Source organism: Neofelis nebulosa, chromosome 8 (genome assembly GCF_028018385.1).
Source record: "Neofelis nebulosa isolate mNeoNeb1 chromosome 8, mNeoNeb1.pri, whole genome shotgun sequence".
Lineage (NCBI taxonomy): Eukaryota > Metazoa > Chordata > Mammalia > Carnivora > Felidae > Neofelis > Neofelis nebulosa.
Genome location: NC_080789.1, coordinates 115151803 through 115168898, shown reverse-complemented (window position 1 = coordinate 115168898; position 17096 = coordinate 115151803). Strand labels below are relative to the sequence as shown.

At 42.5% G+C, this 17096-nt stretch overlaps 1 protein-coding gene across 19 annotated transcripts in view; it reads left to right on the top strand.

Annotated features, from left to right (window-relative positions):
* Window positions 1-17096, top strand: part of SVIL (supervillin) — a 231308-nt gene that overhangs the window by 150626 nt on the left and 63586 nt on the right. For 14 of the 19 annotated variants that reach the window (XM_058681568.1, XM_058681564.1, XM_058681566.1 and 11 more), the window contains 3 exons: window positions 13219-13299; window positions 15317-16213; window positions 16579-16749. The exons of 3 other annotated variants lie outside the window; for them this stretch is intronic. In XM_058681568.1, coding sequence (XP_058537551.1) covers window positions 13219-13299; window positions 15317-16213; window positions 16579-16749 — 1149 coding nt within the window. The remainder of the gene's footprint in view (window positions 1-13218; window positions 13300-15316; window positions 16214-16578; window positions 16750-17096) is intronic. 2 more of the 19 variants (XM_058681562.1, XM_058681571.1) reach the window with 1 other exon arrangement.

Sequence of the window (17096 nt, the reverse complement as noted above, 5' to 3'; positions counted from 1 at the left end):
GAAGAAAGAAAATGTATCGGGAAATACTCATTTATTTCACACTGGGACAGAGGAGTGAATGTGGTCCTCTTTAGTGGCAATCATACATCTAAAACAGTTTGTTTTACTTATGGGAGTTTATTGAGCCAGACTTGTTCCTCCTCACTTGATCATCCACACCAAAATATTTAGAGATGTTAGCTTCTTAGAGAATTAAATACCTAAATCCAGATACGAGGTTCTGAGGGCCTTTGTTCGGCCTTTGGACTTTTTGAAGTTTTGGGACTGTGACCTGTCGTCTCTTACTTTGAAATGAAAGTCTGTTGTTTGGGAAGCCTGCATTTCATAGTAGAAAAAGTGTTCTTGCCTTAGTCTCTATCAAAGCAAACTCTTCATGTGCTTCATGAGCAGGACAAAGAAACCTAACAGTCTAACTTAGAAAGGAAATTAGAGATTTACAATTACATGAGTTTTAAAAAGGTAGGAGCCTAATTGTTGATTGCCATATTATGAAAACTTGAAGTTGTTAACATGGCATCCGGGTTAGTCATCTACTTCGCATATAATAGATCCTCCATCGCATATAATAGATCCTCCGTGAGTTCTTGAATCAGCTGTAATAATAACAAAAACTTGGTTAAGTGCTCCAGGTAAAAAGATAGGATACTTAATAGTTTTGAGTGAGTTAAAATCTTAATATTAAAAAATGTCCATAACGTGAAATATTTTTTTTAATTTTTTTAAGCGTTTATTTTTGAGAGAGAGAGAGAGAGAGAGAGAGACAGAGTGCGAGCGAGGAAGGGAGGCAGAGAGAGAGTGAGACACAGAATCGGAAGCAGTCGCCAGGCTCAGAGCTATCAGCACAGCCAGATGCAGGTTCTCATGAACCATGAGATCATGACCTGAGCTAAAGTCGGATGCTTAATGGACTGAGCCACCCAGGCACCCCTATAATGTGAAATCTTAAGAGGTGTTTCTTTCTCAATTATTTGGAGAGCCATTACTTGTAAGTTTCCATAAGCCTAGTCTCAGTCTCTCAACACTGGACTTCCACAAAGAGAGGATTAAAAGAATTAAATTGTAAAGGAATTCTTGAGGAGGCACATGCTTTATTTATGTGTTTTTTAATTAAAAAAAAAGGTACTGCTTTATTTATGTATTTTTTTAATTAAAAAAAGGCACATGCTTTATTTTTTGCAGCATTCAAGGTGTACAATTCTATGATTTATAGGCAGAGAAACAAATCATTTCATATATATTAGGAAAATACTGAGATATATTTGCATTAAAAAGGATGGAACATAATGTGTGACAAGTATGAAATTAAAAAGTAAATTAAGATATATGATAGAATAAACAGTTTGGAGGTTCCTCAAAAAGTTATGATCCAGTAATTGCACTATTGGGTATTTAACCCAAAAAGGTGAAAACACTCAAAGGGATACATGCACCCCTATGTTTATAGCAGCATTATTTACAATAGCCAGATTATGAAAGCAGCCCAAGTGTCCACAGACAGATGAATGGGTAAAGAAGATGTGATACATGTAGAGTGGAATACCATTCAACCGTAAGAAAGAATGAAATCTTACCATTTGCAACAGCATGAATAGAGCTGCAGAGTATAATGCCAAGTGAAATAAGTCAGAGAAAAACAAACACCATATGATTTGACTCATGTGGAATTTAAGAAACAAAACAAATGAGCAAAGGAAAAAAGAGAGAGAAACCAAGAAACAGACTCTTCACTGTAGAGAACAAACAGATGGTTGGGGAGGGGAGTGAGGGGTTGGGTGAAACAGGTGATGAGGATTAAAGAGTGCACATATCATGATGAGCGCTGAGTAATGTTTGTAATTGATGAGTCACTATATTATATACTTGAAACTGATATAACACCGTATGTTAAAAAAGGATTTATTTTGTAATGAGTACAGTAATTCATCTTGTAAAGATGGATTTAAATGGATTAATATTCTGCTAAGATGCTCTTTTTCTAGAGCCAGGAAATTCGGGTGTCAGAGAGCCATTGTCGTCTGATTTCCATTTGGGAGGAAGAAAGATAAAAAACACTTTGTGAATTATGACAATAACCAAAGAAATCTTGGTGACTTAACCATAAATGAAATGTCATCTGATATGGAAATATGCAACAGAAAAGTTTAAGGAGATTAAGGAGTGATCAAAAAAACTGTCTGTAGATAATGAAGTTATTTTATACCACATGTATTTGTGGATGTGTTCTAGCACTGAGATGGAATATTTTTCTCACTGCTGTACTATACGCTGTCATCACCCAGCTCTGCCAAGTATTTGGGCTGTTACTTTCTGAATTAACTCCTTCCCATGGCATCGTTTTATTTTGTGGTCACTAGAAGAGGCTGGTTTTTCTTCATTACTTAAATATGGAATACATCACTCATGAATATACCATCAGAGACTTGCTAAAAATTCAACTGTGAGCCAGACATCACATGCATGGCTTTCATATGTACCCCTATACGCTAACACATATACACATAGAACAATCATTAGTTCTTGTACCATTAAGAGCGTTCTAAGCTCAATAACAGTCTTAAGGGCAATATTTAGCTGAGCAGTAAATTTTAACTGATTAGAATTATTTAATGTTCATTTGAACATTTATATGATGAAGAAAATATGTACATTTGTCACAAAGTCTTTAGCTCAGAAATCCCGTTAACTGCCCGGGAGTTCAGGTACATACTTCATTCTGAAACAGATGGACAATATGTATATTAACAGAATAGAGCATAAGACACCTCTTTTTAAATTTTTTTAACATTTATTTATTTTTGAGAGAAAGAGCATGAGTGGGAGAGGGGCAGACACACATACACGGAATCCGAAGCAGGCTCCAGGCTCTGAGCTGTCAGCACAGAACCCGACACGGGGCTCAAACTCACCAACAGTGGGATCATAACCTGAGCCCAAGTCAGACGCTTACCCGACTGAGCCCCCCACACGCCCGGAGCATAAGACAGCTCTTAATCCCCATCCCCCAATCCTGACAAGCCCCTTATATTTAGAATTTCAGCATTGTGTTTTCTAGAGAGGTAGTTTTGCTGATATGAACCATTCTTTGTTAATTCAGCTATTATGAATGTTAATAAAATTCAAAGGGACCTGGGGCGTGTGGATTGTTCAGTTTTAAAACTCTGAGCTCCTGCTACTAACAGAGATCCTGAATGCAGAATTCTTGCTGAATTTGCTACTTTTTGTACCTCTTACGTAATTAAAAAAGAAAGAAAACGTACCGTATTTGTTCCGTCTGTGAGGGGAGAAAGTTAATTCCCAGGGCCCACACCTGCTCTTTGCCTGAGCGTCCACTGTGACTCCCCGTTGTCAGTGACCTGGGTGTTGGGCAAAGAAGAAAATTATACTGAATTTCCCAGTGGTGATCCACTCTAGAAAACCCTTTTTTATTTGTTTTCATGACTCCACTTCTATGCTGGCCAGTCCTTCTCCCACTAAGCAAATTGTATCATTAGCAAATGAAAATGGTATGCAGAGGCATCACTGAAATTTGACCTGGGGAGGGCTGCCATTGGCTGATGGTCGTTTGGACAGGGCTCTGATGACACCAGACCTGTGGCTTGGCTCAGGAGGCTAGACCAGGGCAGCCACCGCAGTGTGCCTTTTCAGAGACATGGTGACAGGCAGACTCAGCCAACTGAGAAGGAAAGAGATTTAGGCTATGCTCTTGTAATTTATTTCTGATTGTATGTGCTCATCTCCCAGGGAGAGGTTCAGTCTAAAAATGGTCTTCAGAGCCTCAAGCTCATTGTTTTCCTTCTTATTTGTCTGTTAACCTGACCTGACAGAAAGATCTACCAGAGGGGGAGCCTGGGTGGCCCAGTCAGTTAAACTTCTGACTCTTGGATTCAGCTCAGGTCATGATCTCACCGTTCGTGAGATCAAGTCCCACATCGGGCTCTGCGTTGGCAACATGGAGCTTGCTTGGGATTCTCTCCCTCTCTCTCTGCCCCTCCCCTGCGTGAGCTCTTTCTCACTCTTTCAAAATAAATAAACATTAAAGAAAAAAGAAAAGAAATGTCTACAAGAGAGTGGTATAGAGGGGAAAAGCTGCCGCTGGCCATCAGCATTGGTTCCTCAGCCCCTGTCCCCCCAGGGCACGAGTGTCCCTAACACAGGCTCCAGGTCAGGGCAGATGTCCCGGGAAAACATAGATCTCTAAGACCTAGGTCTCTAAAGAAGAGACCTCTGGGTACTCTAACAGGTCACATAGCGGGATAGAACTATTTCCACCTTTCAGCCCTTGTACCCCCAAACATCTCTTCACCCTGCTCTATTAACATTTGGCTCGTAAAATATGGTCAACTCACTCCTATTTTTTTTCTTTTTCTTCAGTTCTCACTGGCAAGTATCCCCTTATGTTCACTGAATTAAATATGAATATGTCACCCAAGATGCTAGCTGGTGTGTCCTAAATTCAAATGTCTGCCAGATTTTAAATGCAAAACTGTGCCTGTACACACGCGCCCTCACGCACTTATATGGCAGCACACAGACACAAAGCAATCATTAGCATTTTTCCCAAGCAAGCAACTCGGAGCAAGTAAACTGTTCATTTTAATGAGATGCCTAAGTTAATAACCATTCTTCTTAAGCTGAATACTGTTGTATGATTAGAAGCTGTTATGTAATTAGAGCTGGACACCCACAGGGTGAAACTAATTCTACTGTGTTGGATTTTGACTTCACTTTGGCAGCAGGAAGCACTTTTTAGCCTGTTGACTCTTAGCAGTTACAGGCAGTTAAAGCCTCTCTCTCATTATATACTTAGGGATACAAACCAAGAGCAACTCATGACCTCTATGACCGTTTAGGGTGAGTTGCCACATCATAAGAAAGTTCTGTTACACCCAAGGTCACCATCTCACTGTTCTCTTGTCCCCAGTGACCCTACGGTCCTCTCCCAGGGGAGTGACCTCTGCGCTATGGGGATGTTGGCTCACCCCAAGACCCCACAAGAATAGATACCCGGTGTTAAAGACTTGTAAATTCTTAGAAGCAAAAGTAATCCTGGAGATTATTTAAAAATCTCTTTTCTACATGAAAAAAAATGAAAGATTAAAGAATTTGAGTGATGGGGTTAGGACCACGTGGCTACTTTGACAAAGCTGAGGCCAGTATCCATCACCCGTTTATTCGTCCACTCAAGTTCCCTGCATCTGTCAAGCTCTTGCCGTTGCGTCTGCTCTCGCCGTTCATGTCAGTTCTATCAGGTAACACCGTGGAAAAGCGAGTGTGCTGGTTTCGCCCTTCGAAGGTTAGAGGTTTTTAGGAAAGAAGACCGGGGGTATTAGAGAAACAGTTTATGTGCATTTACATAAGGTACTTAAGAACTTTGCCCTTATAAACAAAATGAAAACTTGTAGTTTAGTAGAGTTCAAACTCAGTAGGCATCCACGTATCTGTGCATACCTCGTCGGCATTGGTTTATGGATTAATTTCAGCTCTGGGGTAGTTTAGCTAATCATCGAAGAAAATTATATTGGGTCTCCTGTGTGCCAGGCACTGTGCTCCTAATTGGCTATATTATTTAAAAAAAAAAAAAGTATAGGAAATAATTACAACATGATGGGGTAAATGAGGTTCTAGAGATCAAGGTTGGGTGCCATGGGAAAATGTTGATTGTATACCAATTTTCCTCCTGTGGAGATGTGGTCACGTTGAACTAAGTCCTTAAAGATGTGGTGAGTTTGCTAGCCATGGAGGGGAGGCTACTCCCAGCACAAAGGCACGAACGAAGACTTAGAAGGAGGGGGTGGGATGAGGCCAAGTGCCACATGGGGAGCAGTCATGGGGCACCTCAGATGACACGACAAGGCATTTGGCCTTCACCTTGTGGACAACGGAAAGTGTCTGAAGCGTTTGAAAGCAAGGATGATTGATTGTGTGTTTTAGAAAGATCGTTCTGGAGGAATGTGGAGGGTTGGTCTGAAGGAGAATTGATTCCAGTTAGGGAGACCACTGACGTGGTGATTGCAGTTACCCAGGCATGAGATAATGAAGTCTGTGCTTCTAAGTTGAGCTTTGTCATTAATGTGGTCCTTGGCATTAACTTGGCATTTCATGAGATAATCTGGAAGATATCAATGATAGGCTGATCCTATTTCTGGAGGAGGGGTTGTGAACAAGTTCGGTGACGGTAAGGGTAAGGAAAAGAGTGGAAGGAAGGATGGAGCAGGAAGGGAGACGGGAGAGAAGAGAGCACGTGTACCTGCAGTAGGGTTGGAAACTAACAAGATGAAATTTAATCAAGCCCTCTACTTAGAGGGGGAAAAAATCAGTGTACAGGTTCAGGATTGGGAAACCTGATTTAATAGTAGTTCATGGGAAACAGACCTAGGAGTTTTAGTTGACAGAAAATTCTTTATGTGACTGCCAAAATGGCTGGTCCAATCTTGGGGTGCAGTGATGAAAGTAGCCCAAATAATCCTGGTCCCTCTGTGTTGTGCAGTGGTCAGATTACATCTGGGTATCTCATTCTAATTGAGCTGTTGACAAGTGAGAACATATCTAGAAAGTCTACTTTCCTGTTTGCCCTGCTTTCTTGACCTTTCCAGGTTTTTATAAACGTCTCCCTGTCGTAATAGAAACTAGAATCATTTTTGGAGTCTCTTACACATTCTCTGGTGCTTAGACTCTCAAACCAGTCTGTTCTCATTATCAGATTGTCATTTTCCCAGTGCACTTATAAGACCGAAGCTTGGCTTGGCATACGGAGCCCTCATGTTATCAGCCTGGCTTCTCAATGATGATGATTCTGCCAAAAGGGAGAAGAGGAGGGAAAGGTCACGAACCAAATGAGGAGTCTCACAAATATAGTTTCACCTGCACCTCTTGTCTTAGAGCCCCATGCACACAAGGCTGACGTGCCCAGATTTACCAATTCCACCAGAATCCCCCGAACATGGCAGCATGAATTTGGTATTATGCCACTCCATAAGATTGGTAAGGATGATCCACTAATAACATTACTTTAGCACAGGCCTTATGCAAAGGTTACTTCCCTTCTCTGAGTCATTTTCATGTCTCTCCATCTCCGCTACTGCCTGGCATCTGGCACATAGCGAGTGGATCCATAAATCATTTTTGCATGAACGTTCTGTTGTTTTTTTCTGTACTTTCTTGAAGCGTCACCCAACAGTAGTAGCGATACTTGAAATAGCCCCAAATCGCAAACTGTTTATCAGCCCACAGCCCGTGAGGGACTTGTGCCTACATGTAAACCGTGGGCCCTTTCCTTCGTCAAGAAAGTACATGCTATGAACAAAACGTCAGCTGACGTAAACAGCAGGCTTCGTGATGTTGTCCTTGTCCACTCCGGTGCAGGCCTTTTATCTAATCACAGGCCAGCGACACCAACCAGAAGAACGTGCTTTGAGGAGCACCTGTTTATACTATAAGGCTCTTTCCACTTGATCTGAGGTCAGAGTTCTTGTAGATGATCTTGAGTCAGTGTGCTCGTAAATACTATTAAACTACAAGTGGGAATCGTGATGTGGGGGAACAACGTGGAGGGACACTTCTGAGGCCTTCTGAACTCCATCTCCAGTCCTAAATGGCTGTTTCTAGGTTAGCCTCACAGCTAAGGCAGCGAAGTCACTGGATCACTTTGTACTAGCAGTGGTGGGTAGGAATCTAAGCGGGAGCCAAGGAAATACAAATCCATCTGGGAACTGGAAGCTTGAGCCACTTTGGAAGGCCGCTTCCAGCACCTTCCTCAGACTCCTGTGCCTTTATGGATAGTTCTTTCCGTCTGCACGCACCTTCTGTCATTGCCCTCGCTTGCCTGAGGCCTCAGCATTTAGGCATTCGGTACTGAGGTTAGTTCAGAGAGAACCTGAAAGAACTCTCACATATTTATCCTGTTTCTGCCCCAAGAAGACTGTATTTCTACCTTTTTGTTACCCAAGAAGTCCTCACTTTATAATCCAATAGTGACATGTTTGTTAATTGAGGAATGATTCACATCAAAATGCATACATTTTCCATTTAAAATGCACCAACTCAGGTTGGTGAGTTTGTGGAAACGGGTAATGATTACCCCAGTTGAGATAGAAAAGATTTACATTGATTGTTGACTCTGTTTGCAAGGACCTAAGTTAGCTGCCATAGCCTGATGGTATCATACACTCAACTCATATTGTACAAAACCAACCCTTCTCAGGGTGCCTAAGTGACTCAGTGGGTTAAGCATCTGACTCTTGATTTTGGCTCAGATCACGATCCCACGGTTGTGAGTTCAAGCCCTGAATCAGGCTCTGTGCTAACATTTAGAGCCTGCTAGGGATTCTCCATCTCCTTCTCTCTGTTCCTCCCTGACTTGTGCTCCCGCACTCGTGCACGTGCTCGCTCGCTCTCCGTCTCTCTCTCTCTCTCTCTCAAAATAAACTTAAAAAATAAAAAAAAAAAACAACCCTCACTTGGTTGATTTTTTTTTTTTTTAACCAAGTTTTACTTATCAAAAATAGTTAGGCATAGCCTTAAGGAACACTCATTAAATAACAGCATCGATTTAATGTTTAAATTTTTTTTTTTCAACGTTTTTTATTTTTATTTTTGGGACAGAGAGAGACAGAGCATGAACGGGGGAGGGGCAGAGAGAGAGGGAGACACAGAATCAGAAACAGGCTCCAGGCTCCGAGCCATCAGCCCAGAGCCTGACGCGGGGCTCGAACTCACGGACCGCGAGATCGTGACCTGGCTGAAGTCGGACGCTTAACCGACTGCGCCACCCAGGCGCCCCCGATTTAATGTTTAAAGAAAGAAAATGAACTTAAGGCATCATTGCCACTATTCAGATGTGATCTCTTTTTTGTTCTTTTTTTTTTTTTTTTTTTAAACTGACCTGGTATTCTACTACTTCTCCAAAACAGTGGCCCTTTGGCCGTAGAAATAAATGTTGTACTTTTACAAAATGATAGACTTTTTCTTCTGATTTTGGGCATCCCTTAGCCACCTGTCAGTATTACAATCAGGCTGTACCCTGTGGTGGTGGAAAACTGAATCCAAAAAGTCCCATTATGTTCCATCATTTTGGAGTGCCTGTGAATCAACCAAATCAGTTTTATAACTTTGACCCACCATTTCGGGGAGCCATGCATTTAATTCGAAAGGAAGAATTTGCCTTCTCTACCAATGTCAACACTTAAGAGTGACCACTCTGAGTTGTTTTCTGCTCTTTACTAGGTTTTTCAGCCTCGCTGGGCTTTGGGGAGAAAATTTGAAGGAAAGAAAGAAAAAAGATCTAAGATAGGTTTTGTGGAAATGACTGGCCCACATTTTCATTTGGTATTTATTCATTTACACATATTTTTGCTTTTAAAGAATGAAAAAAAGATACTTGCATTTAAAAATTCCATGAACTGCACCAAACATCTGTGTCAAAGTAAATAAATCCCTTAATTGTGACTGCTTTCTAGATCGATTGTAATGCTAAACTGAATTATGGTTTTTAGAAGTCTTAAGTCTTTAAAGTATATTTTTTGAGGTATAATCTATGTACAGTAAAATTCACTGTTGTTAGTCAACTTCTATGAATTTCGACAGATATATAAAGTTGTGTAACTCTCACTACAATCAAGATACAGAATCGTTCCATCAGCCCAAAAATTCCCTCTTGGTCAACCCTTCCCACCATCACCAGGTCCTGCCAACCAACAAATAGTCTGTGTTCTTCACTATAGTTTTAGATTTTTTAATATGTAAAATCATATTCCTTGACTATTTCATTTTTGTTAACTCAAAAAAGTCATATAAGAATTTGATGAAATTGTTTTTTTTTAAACCAGAGAAGAAATGTTAATGTCGATCGTTTATAATATCATCAGAAAGGGATCCATCTTGGATGATTGTGGTGTCGACTTGCAAGGTAGTTTATACAGAGTTGATTTTACATTTCAGATTCCCTAGTGACTACTCAGCATGCAATGAAGTCAGGTGCGCACGCTGAAATTCTTTTCCCTGGTGCCGGCATCGTACCCGTGTCGGGGCTGACACATGAATGTTGACTATCAAGTTGATATTTAGCTGTTGTGATGTTGAGCTTCAGAAGTGCCTGTGCAAGTGGGAATTAGGTTGTATGAATTAGGTGTCATGTCACATTTTCATATTTTGTGCGTGCTAGAGGAGGAGGGGCAGCCGAGGACCCAGTCAAGCTGAAGCATTCCCTTGGGCCTCAGGGTATGTCTGATTCTTCCCACTTCACGTCCAGTATCACCTGCTCTCAGGTTATCCCTCCCATGAGTTTTCCTGTTTCCAAACGGTTGATGCTTCCACACATTTTCTGCTCTGGGTTGTTCTGGTGGGGGACGGCGACCAGGCTTCATGCACCTTGGCCAAGTCTGGGCCCCTGCATTTCCGCACCCCCCCCCCCCACCCCGTCCTCAGCAGTGAGTGCCCTCTGAGCCAAATTACTCTTCACTGCCAGGCTCCTTTGATTCCGTGCTGTGCATGGGGAGAAAACAAAAAAACAAAACAAAACAGAGGAAGAGGATAATTGGGTTTTGCAGGATTTACAGGTAGTTGCCAGGCTTTCTGCTGAAGGTGGGACAGGCACGGCTGAGAGAGCAACATCCAGTCAGGGTGGTGGGTGTGGCCAGGACGCCCTGGTGCCTTCCTTGCTCAGCCCCAGAACGCGTGAACACCTGCACCCCAACTGAATCGTTTCTCATTCAAGCCAGGGAGGGGTTCCTCTTTCATTTTTCTTTCATTTTCCAGAATACTGAAGCCTATAGCTCTGGAGGAGCGATGTAGGCTCAGGGATCTCACAGCCCTTGAGTTCAAGCCCCAGCCTTTTATATACCAGCTTGTGATCTGGGGCAGCTAATAATACTTTTTTCTTTTTTGTACTTTCCTTTCTTCATCTATAAAATAAGTATAAGAATACTTTCAAGGGTTGGGGCACCTGGGTGGCTTAGTCGGTTAAGCATCCCACTCTTGATTTTGACTCAGGTCATGATCTCGTGATCTGTGAGTTCAAGCCCCGCGTCGGGCTCTGTGCTGACAGCTCAGAGCCTGGAGCCTGCTTCTGATTCTGTGTCTCCCTCTGTCTCTGCTCCTCCCCCACTCTCACTCCGTCTCTCTCTATCAAAAATGAATAAATGTTTTAAAAAAATTTATAAAAAAATAAAATCTAAAAGCAGTAACTCAGAGATGTCAGTACAACATTGTTTGGGAAGAAGGAAGGAGAGGAGGAGCCATGTTCTTAGCATGATGCCTTCGCATAGTTTTGATTATTTCTCATTACATTCATACGTATCATACATGAAATGTCAAAATTTGAGTATTTGCTACCACACTAGTATTTACTTGGTTTTTTTGGCTCGTTCCATACCAATGGCGTAATGAATAAATGGAGCCCAGCAAGTCTCCTGTGTCTGTGTGTGATTTTCATTTTTCAGATGCTGACCCAACATATTCTTAAGCCCCTGATCAATTTTTTTTTTTTTTTTTTTTTTTTTGGTGGGGCTGACCAAGTTCTAGGCTTATCAATGACAGTCACGTTCAGAAAGTTGTATAGCACTTCTTAGTGTAAAAAGCACTCTCTTATACACAACACATTTGAGCGTTAAAATAATTTTGTGTGGGAGGCATATTGTATTAAGTTGGTGGTTTTCAAAAGCAAATTGCTGCTGCTTCCTCTTTTCTCACTATATCCTGTGCTAGAGTGATTGCCTCCTTTCTTAGCTGCAGAGGATAGGCTAACTATTCCTGTGTTGAAAATTAGACCAAATTTTACAGTTGGAAACAAAATGGCTTTGCCATACACCTAAATTTTTTGTTTGCTACAGACTAAATTGCTGTAATGCTGGGGAAAGGGAGACTGGGCTGATCGGTTTGGGTGTGGAAAGACAAGGGAATGTCCAAGCCTAGTACAGGACAGATTTCAGTGGTCACAGAAAAATGTATACTAGTGGTTACAGACTGGTTCTGGCCTGTCAGCTTAAACTAAAACTTGAACTAAAATGGTTTTAGAAAATTCAGATCACTTTATTATCATTGTCACTCTATTTTTTTTTTTTGGAAATTGCTTTCAGCTCAAATGTGTTTCCAGCCTAGTATTCAAGAACTCTTAGAAATAAGTTGCAGTTTGGGGCTGGTAAACATTTTAACGTGTGTGTAGAATTTTCTTTTTCTTTTTCTAAACAATTTTTTTTAGAGCAGGGGAGAGGGGCAGAGAGAGAGATCATGGGAATTTTAAGCAGACTCCACACGCACCGTGGAGCCCAGCATGGGGCTCGATCCCACGACCCTGGGATCATGACCTGAGCCAAAATCAAGAGTTGGATGCTTAACCCACTGAGCCACCCAGGCGCCCCTCCTTTTTCTCTTTCTACATTGTTAGGTGATACAGATCAGTAGTGTGACTGTTCGTCTTGTGATTTGCTTTACATGGTTACCACAGGGTTTTCCTGGCCTGTCCTAAAATATCTTCAGTGTGGCATAATTTCTTCATCCCATTCAACTTGGTGTTATATGCAATCGTGTGTTGAGGAATGAATGTGTAAGTCATATGTTACCTTGCCTACCACAGTGTAAGTTTTTTAACGGCTGGGATGATGCCTGAGTCAACTTTGTTACTTCTCAGAGCCTAGTCCAGTGCTTCCTACATAGAAGGAACTCAATTAACATCTATTGAATTGACCTGCATTAGTATTGGTAATTGTTAATGTTGGTTGCATTATTCCGTGACACATATAAAAGGAAAATGTCTAAGAGCAATTAAAGCTATGATCTTCTTGAATTTCCTTTTACTTATTTCCTTTATTTGATATGTGTTGTTTTGTATGGGTACTATTTTTATATTTGGCTATTTACCAATATACCTTAACAGAACTTATAGATTATAAATTGACATTTAATCCTACTCTCACAAGAAAATTGTCTGGTATTTGTGGGGACAGGGTAACTGGAACAGACTCCTAATACTTGCAGATTACTTGAAAAATGCTTTATGTGGTGGCTTTGGATAGATTTATTTCTATCTCTTGAGATTAGTGGGGAGCCGCACGTCCCTTGTGAAATAAATACAAACCTCCGACAAAACGTGCGTATACATTTTCAAAAGCCAGGATTATTCTTTACTTAAAAAACAGCCTTTAGGTTTTACATTATAAATATGTCTGCACATATGTTGACATTTGAATAGACATTACCTGAAGTTTTGTCTTTTGTACATGATAGTACCGGGAAACCCAAATATGAGTGGTTTCTCCAGAAAGATTCCGAAGGGGACACACCTTCTCTTATCAACTGGCCTTCCAGGTATATCCCAGGTTGAAACTCTCGGCTAATGTGTAGTGAGTGCTGCTACTGCCCCTGCTGACTTGCCCGGCTTTTCCACCCACGACCAAACCCTAACTCTCTTCTTGCCCTCGGTTAATCGCGGTGCGTTTGAAAGTCATGCGTTCACAAGGGGCTGCGGGAAGTTACGTTTGGATCGTTTGCTTTTCGCCTCCGGTCACCCTCGATCCCTGCTAATCGTATTTCTCCCTCTTCTGTCCTGTTTCTGAAAATCGTTTTGATTACACTTCTGGCCTCTCTCCTCTCTCGCCCGCCCGCATACCGTCAAGTGGGGGCAGTAGTGAGGACTGGGCTGCTCTCCTCGTGAGTCACACTAACTAACCAGCTCGCGTCCCATCCTGGCAACCCCCCCCTCCGCTCAGCACTTCCAGCCTCCCGCTTTTCATGTCTCCTCGTCTCCAAACCATTAGTTAATTCTCCACAGTTGCACTCGGGGCATTGTGGTTTTAAAGGCAGACAAAAAAACAAAAAACAAAACAAAACAAAAAAGTTTCATTTCATTTTTAAGGTTGGGGGCAGGGAGAAGCAGAAGGAATAAGAATGAATAAGTCACTGGCAGGACAAAGCACCCATATACTGAGTTTCTAACAGTCACTTTGTCCTCAGCTGAGGACAACATTCAGATTGTCTCTGATTAGAGGGACACATTCCACAGGAGAACTTGAACCACATTTCAGTCTTGTTTTGATTAACAAAGCTTATAAATATGAAAACCTCCAACACTGCCTAGTCTCTGGGAAAAATAACTCCGAGTGCTTTTTTTTCCCCCTCCTGAATAGTTCATGATAACTGCCTTTTATATGTGTCCTTGACTTTTTTGAATGAAATATACACAGATACCCTGCATCCTGTGCTGAAAACACGTAGGAGTTTATATCAAATTTAGCAGGGTGCGTTTGTCATTTAAGGAAATACTCTCTTCCAAAACTGTCCGTCATAAATAATTATTTTTGCTGACTGATCTTTAGCAAATGAAGGTTGAGGTTCCCTAAGAAATCCCTTTTCCCACTCCAAAAACATGTTTTACTTTTTAAAGATGATTACCAATTAGTAATCCCCTTCTTCACCCGCTTCAGTGGTTTCTCCTTTCTCACTACGTGGCTTTACAAAAAGTACAAATGAGTAGGAGCTAACACTAGTATGTGTTTACTCTTTTGAAGAAACTTTGAGGCTTTTAAACTGGATTTCAGTTTTGCTCTCAGATACTGAAATAGCTGGAGAAGAAAGCCGAGCGATCCCTTTTAAACTAAGGGCCTAATAGCAATTCCAAAGGGGAGAAAACATTCGGTTCCTTAGTTCTTTCAACAAACACCTTTTCTCTAACATTCTTCTCGGTAGTAATTGTTGTTAGTAATGCTGGTAGTAATAGCGTGAATGCATATAGTCTGCCTTGCATGAAAAAGCTTGCGAATGTTTACTTGAGCTCTTGAAAGGGTGACTGTTGTAGCTTGAGCTCGATTAAAAAAAACATAATCATCACGAATGCTCTTACATTTCCAGGAGACAGTGAAATTGCATTTGGTCAATAGGTATATGTCTACCTGGAACCGTCGCCCCCCCCCCCCCCCCGCAGTCCATACACAAGGCCCATACATGTGGAGAGTTTACTGATTCCCAGCACCAGCCTCAGTATGCCCTCATGCATACTGGTGGTGCATACTAACGGATTTTCCTGTGGCTTCTGGTCATTCATGTAGTCAGAAGGCATCCATTCTCACCCAGGATGGCATCTGACCCCCTGTCAGCTTTCTAGAGGGCAGAGTTAGTTTTTGCACCATGCTGGCATTTGGAAACCCGACTCAAACTCGTTCGTCTGGCAGGTGGTAGGTTTCTGACATTAACCACCAGAAATGCATTGTCACGGTGGCTCTGTCTCTGGGCGGCTTTCCATTCACGGGCAAGCTATGATCTGCGCATGCTTTCTTCCCGTTGAGCCGTGACTGTACTTTGCAACTTAAATCCTTTTTCTTTCTTAAAGAGTTAAGGTTAGAGAAAAATTGGTGAAAGAGGAGAGTGCTCGCAACAGCCCTGAACTCACCTCAGAGCCCCTGACTCAGAGGAGACAGCAGCCAGTGCCTGTCCAGTGCTTGTCTTTTCAGTCAGAAAATTCAGCCTTTGATAGGGTCTCGAGCAGGGCAGCCGGCTCTGCACGACAGCCCATCCGCGGCTACGTCCAGCCAGCAGACCCGGTTCACACGGCCACGCTGGTGACCTCAGAGATCCCAGAAAATGTATCTGAATGCAGCTGGGGAGCGTCAGCCACCCAGAGTGTCAAGAAGCCTCCCAGCTTGAAGGTTCTAGAAAGTGAGAGGAGGGAGACTCCAGTTCTTCATATTTGTGAATCAAAAGCAGAGGAGGATGTGCTCTTCACCGAAGCCCTCGAGGAAAGCAGGGACACGCTTTTGGCTCTGGAGGATCACGGGCTTGCCAGAAGCCGGGAAGAACCCTCTGGAAGCGACGACTTCGGCAAGCCCGTGGTTAGCACTGCCACCTTCGAACTTCGGAAGGAACCGGAAAGTCCGTCACACCCACCTCACACTCAGCAACAACCCACTGAGAGGATGAGCAGACAGGAAGTGGTCCTGTATGTTCAGAGCGAGCCTGTGTCCCAAGATGCCAGGGCGACGGGCCACAAAAAGGAAGCATTTACCAAGAAGCGCAAGGTCCTTACCCGCTCCCTGTCTGACTACACGGGCCCCCCTCAGCTGCAGGCCCTGAAATGTAAGGACCCCGCTTCAAAGCAAGAGCACGAGTCACAGACTTCCAAAGCCGAAGGACCCCCCACGGAAGTTGGCGTGCTGGACACAAAGGTCTCTGTCGCCCAGCTCCGAAATGCCTTTCTGGAGTCTGTCAATGCCAGCAAGAAACGCGAACTGTAGGTGATGTTTCAAACGTCCTCCTGATGTGTCACTTGCACGTCCTTGGCAGATTTATTCACTTCTCAACTTGTGTGGTGTCCTGCATTGGGTCACGTTAGCTTAGCTCACCAGTGTGCAGGGCAGACTATACAGGAAGTGGCTCAAAGACTACCATTCTGCTTCTGCCTACTAATGGGGAGCTGCAGTATTGGGTTGCTGGAATGTTCCACCTCCTTTCCATGCATGGTCGGGGCATGCAGTGGGATTTGGTGGTGTCTGGGCCTTGCCTCACTGAGATGCATAAACCTTTGCTTTATTCTCTCTCTCTGTCTCTCTGTCTCTCGTTTCCCTTCTGTATCCTCCCTCCCAATGATTCTAAAAGCCAATCCCGGGTTGAGAGGTCAGCCGAAGGAGTTGGCTTGCCTACCGGTGTGGAACGGGAGAGAGGGTCCCGGAAACCAAGACGCTATTTTTCTCCTGGTGAAAATAGAAAAACTTCCGAGAGATTTAGAACTCAACCTATAACCTCAGCAGAACGAAAGGAATCAGATAGGTAGGCATGCGTACGTGTAGTTCTACAGTCTAGGAACGTAAAAGCCATCTTACGGGATTTTTACCACAGTGATGGTCCTGGTGCTGTGTCAATGGGATCTGATGATTCCGTAATTCTTCCACCTAATCCATAAGAGATATTTATACATGTATTTTTAAAGAATGCTTCCTGGGAGAACAGTATCACAATTAACCTTTTTACACCGCATTTAGATGGTAAGAAGTGAGACACGTTATTTTTCTTCATTTAATGTTTTTCGTTTCTTAATGCCCTTGTTAAAGTAGAATCTGCAGTGAGTATCCGCTGACTTTTCCAGGGCAAGTAAATAAGGGTTTTATATTCATCTT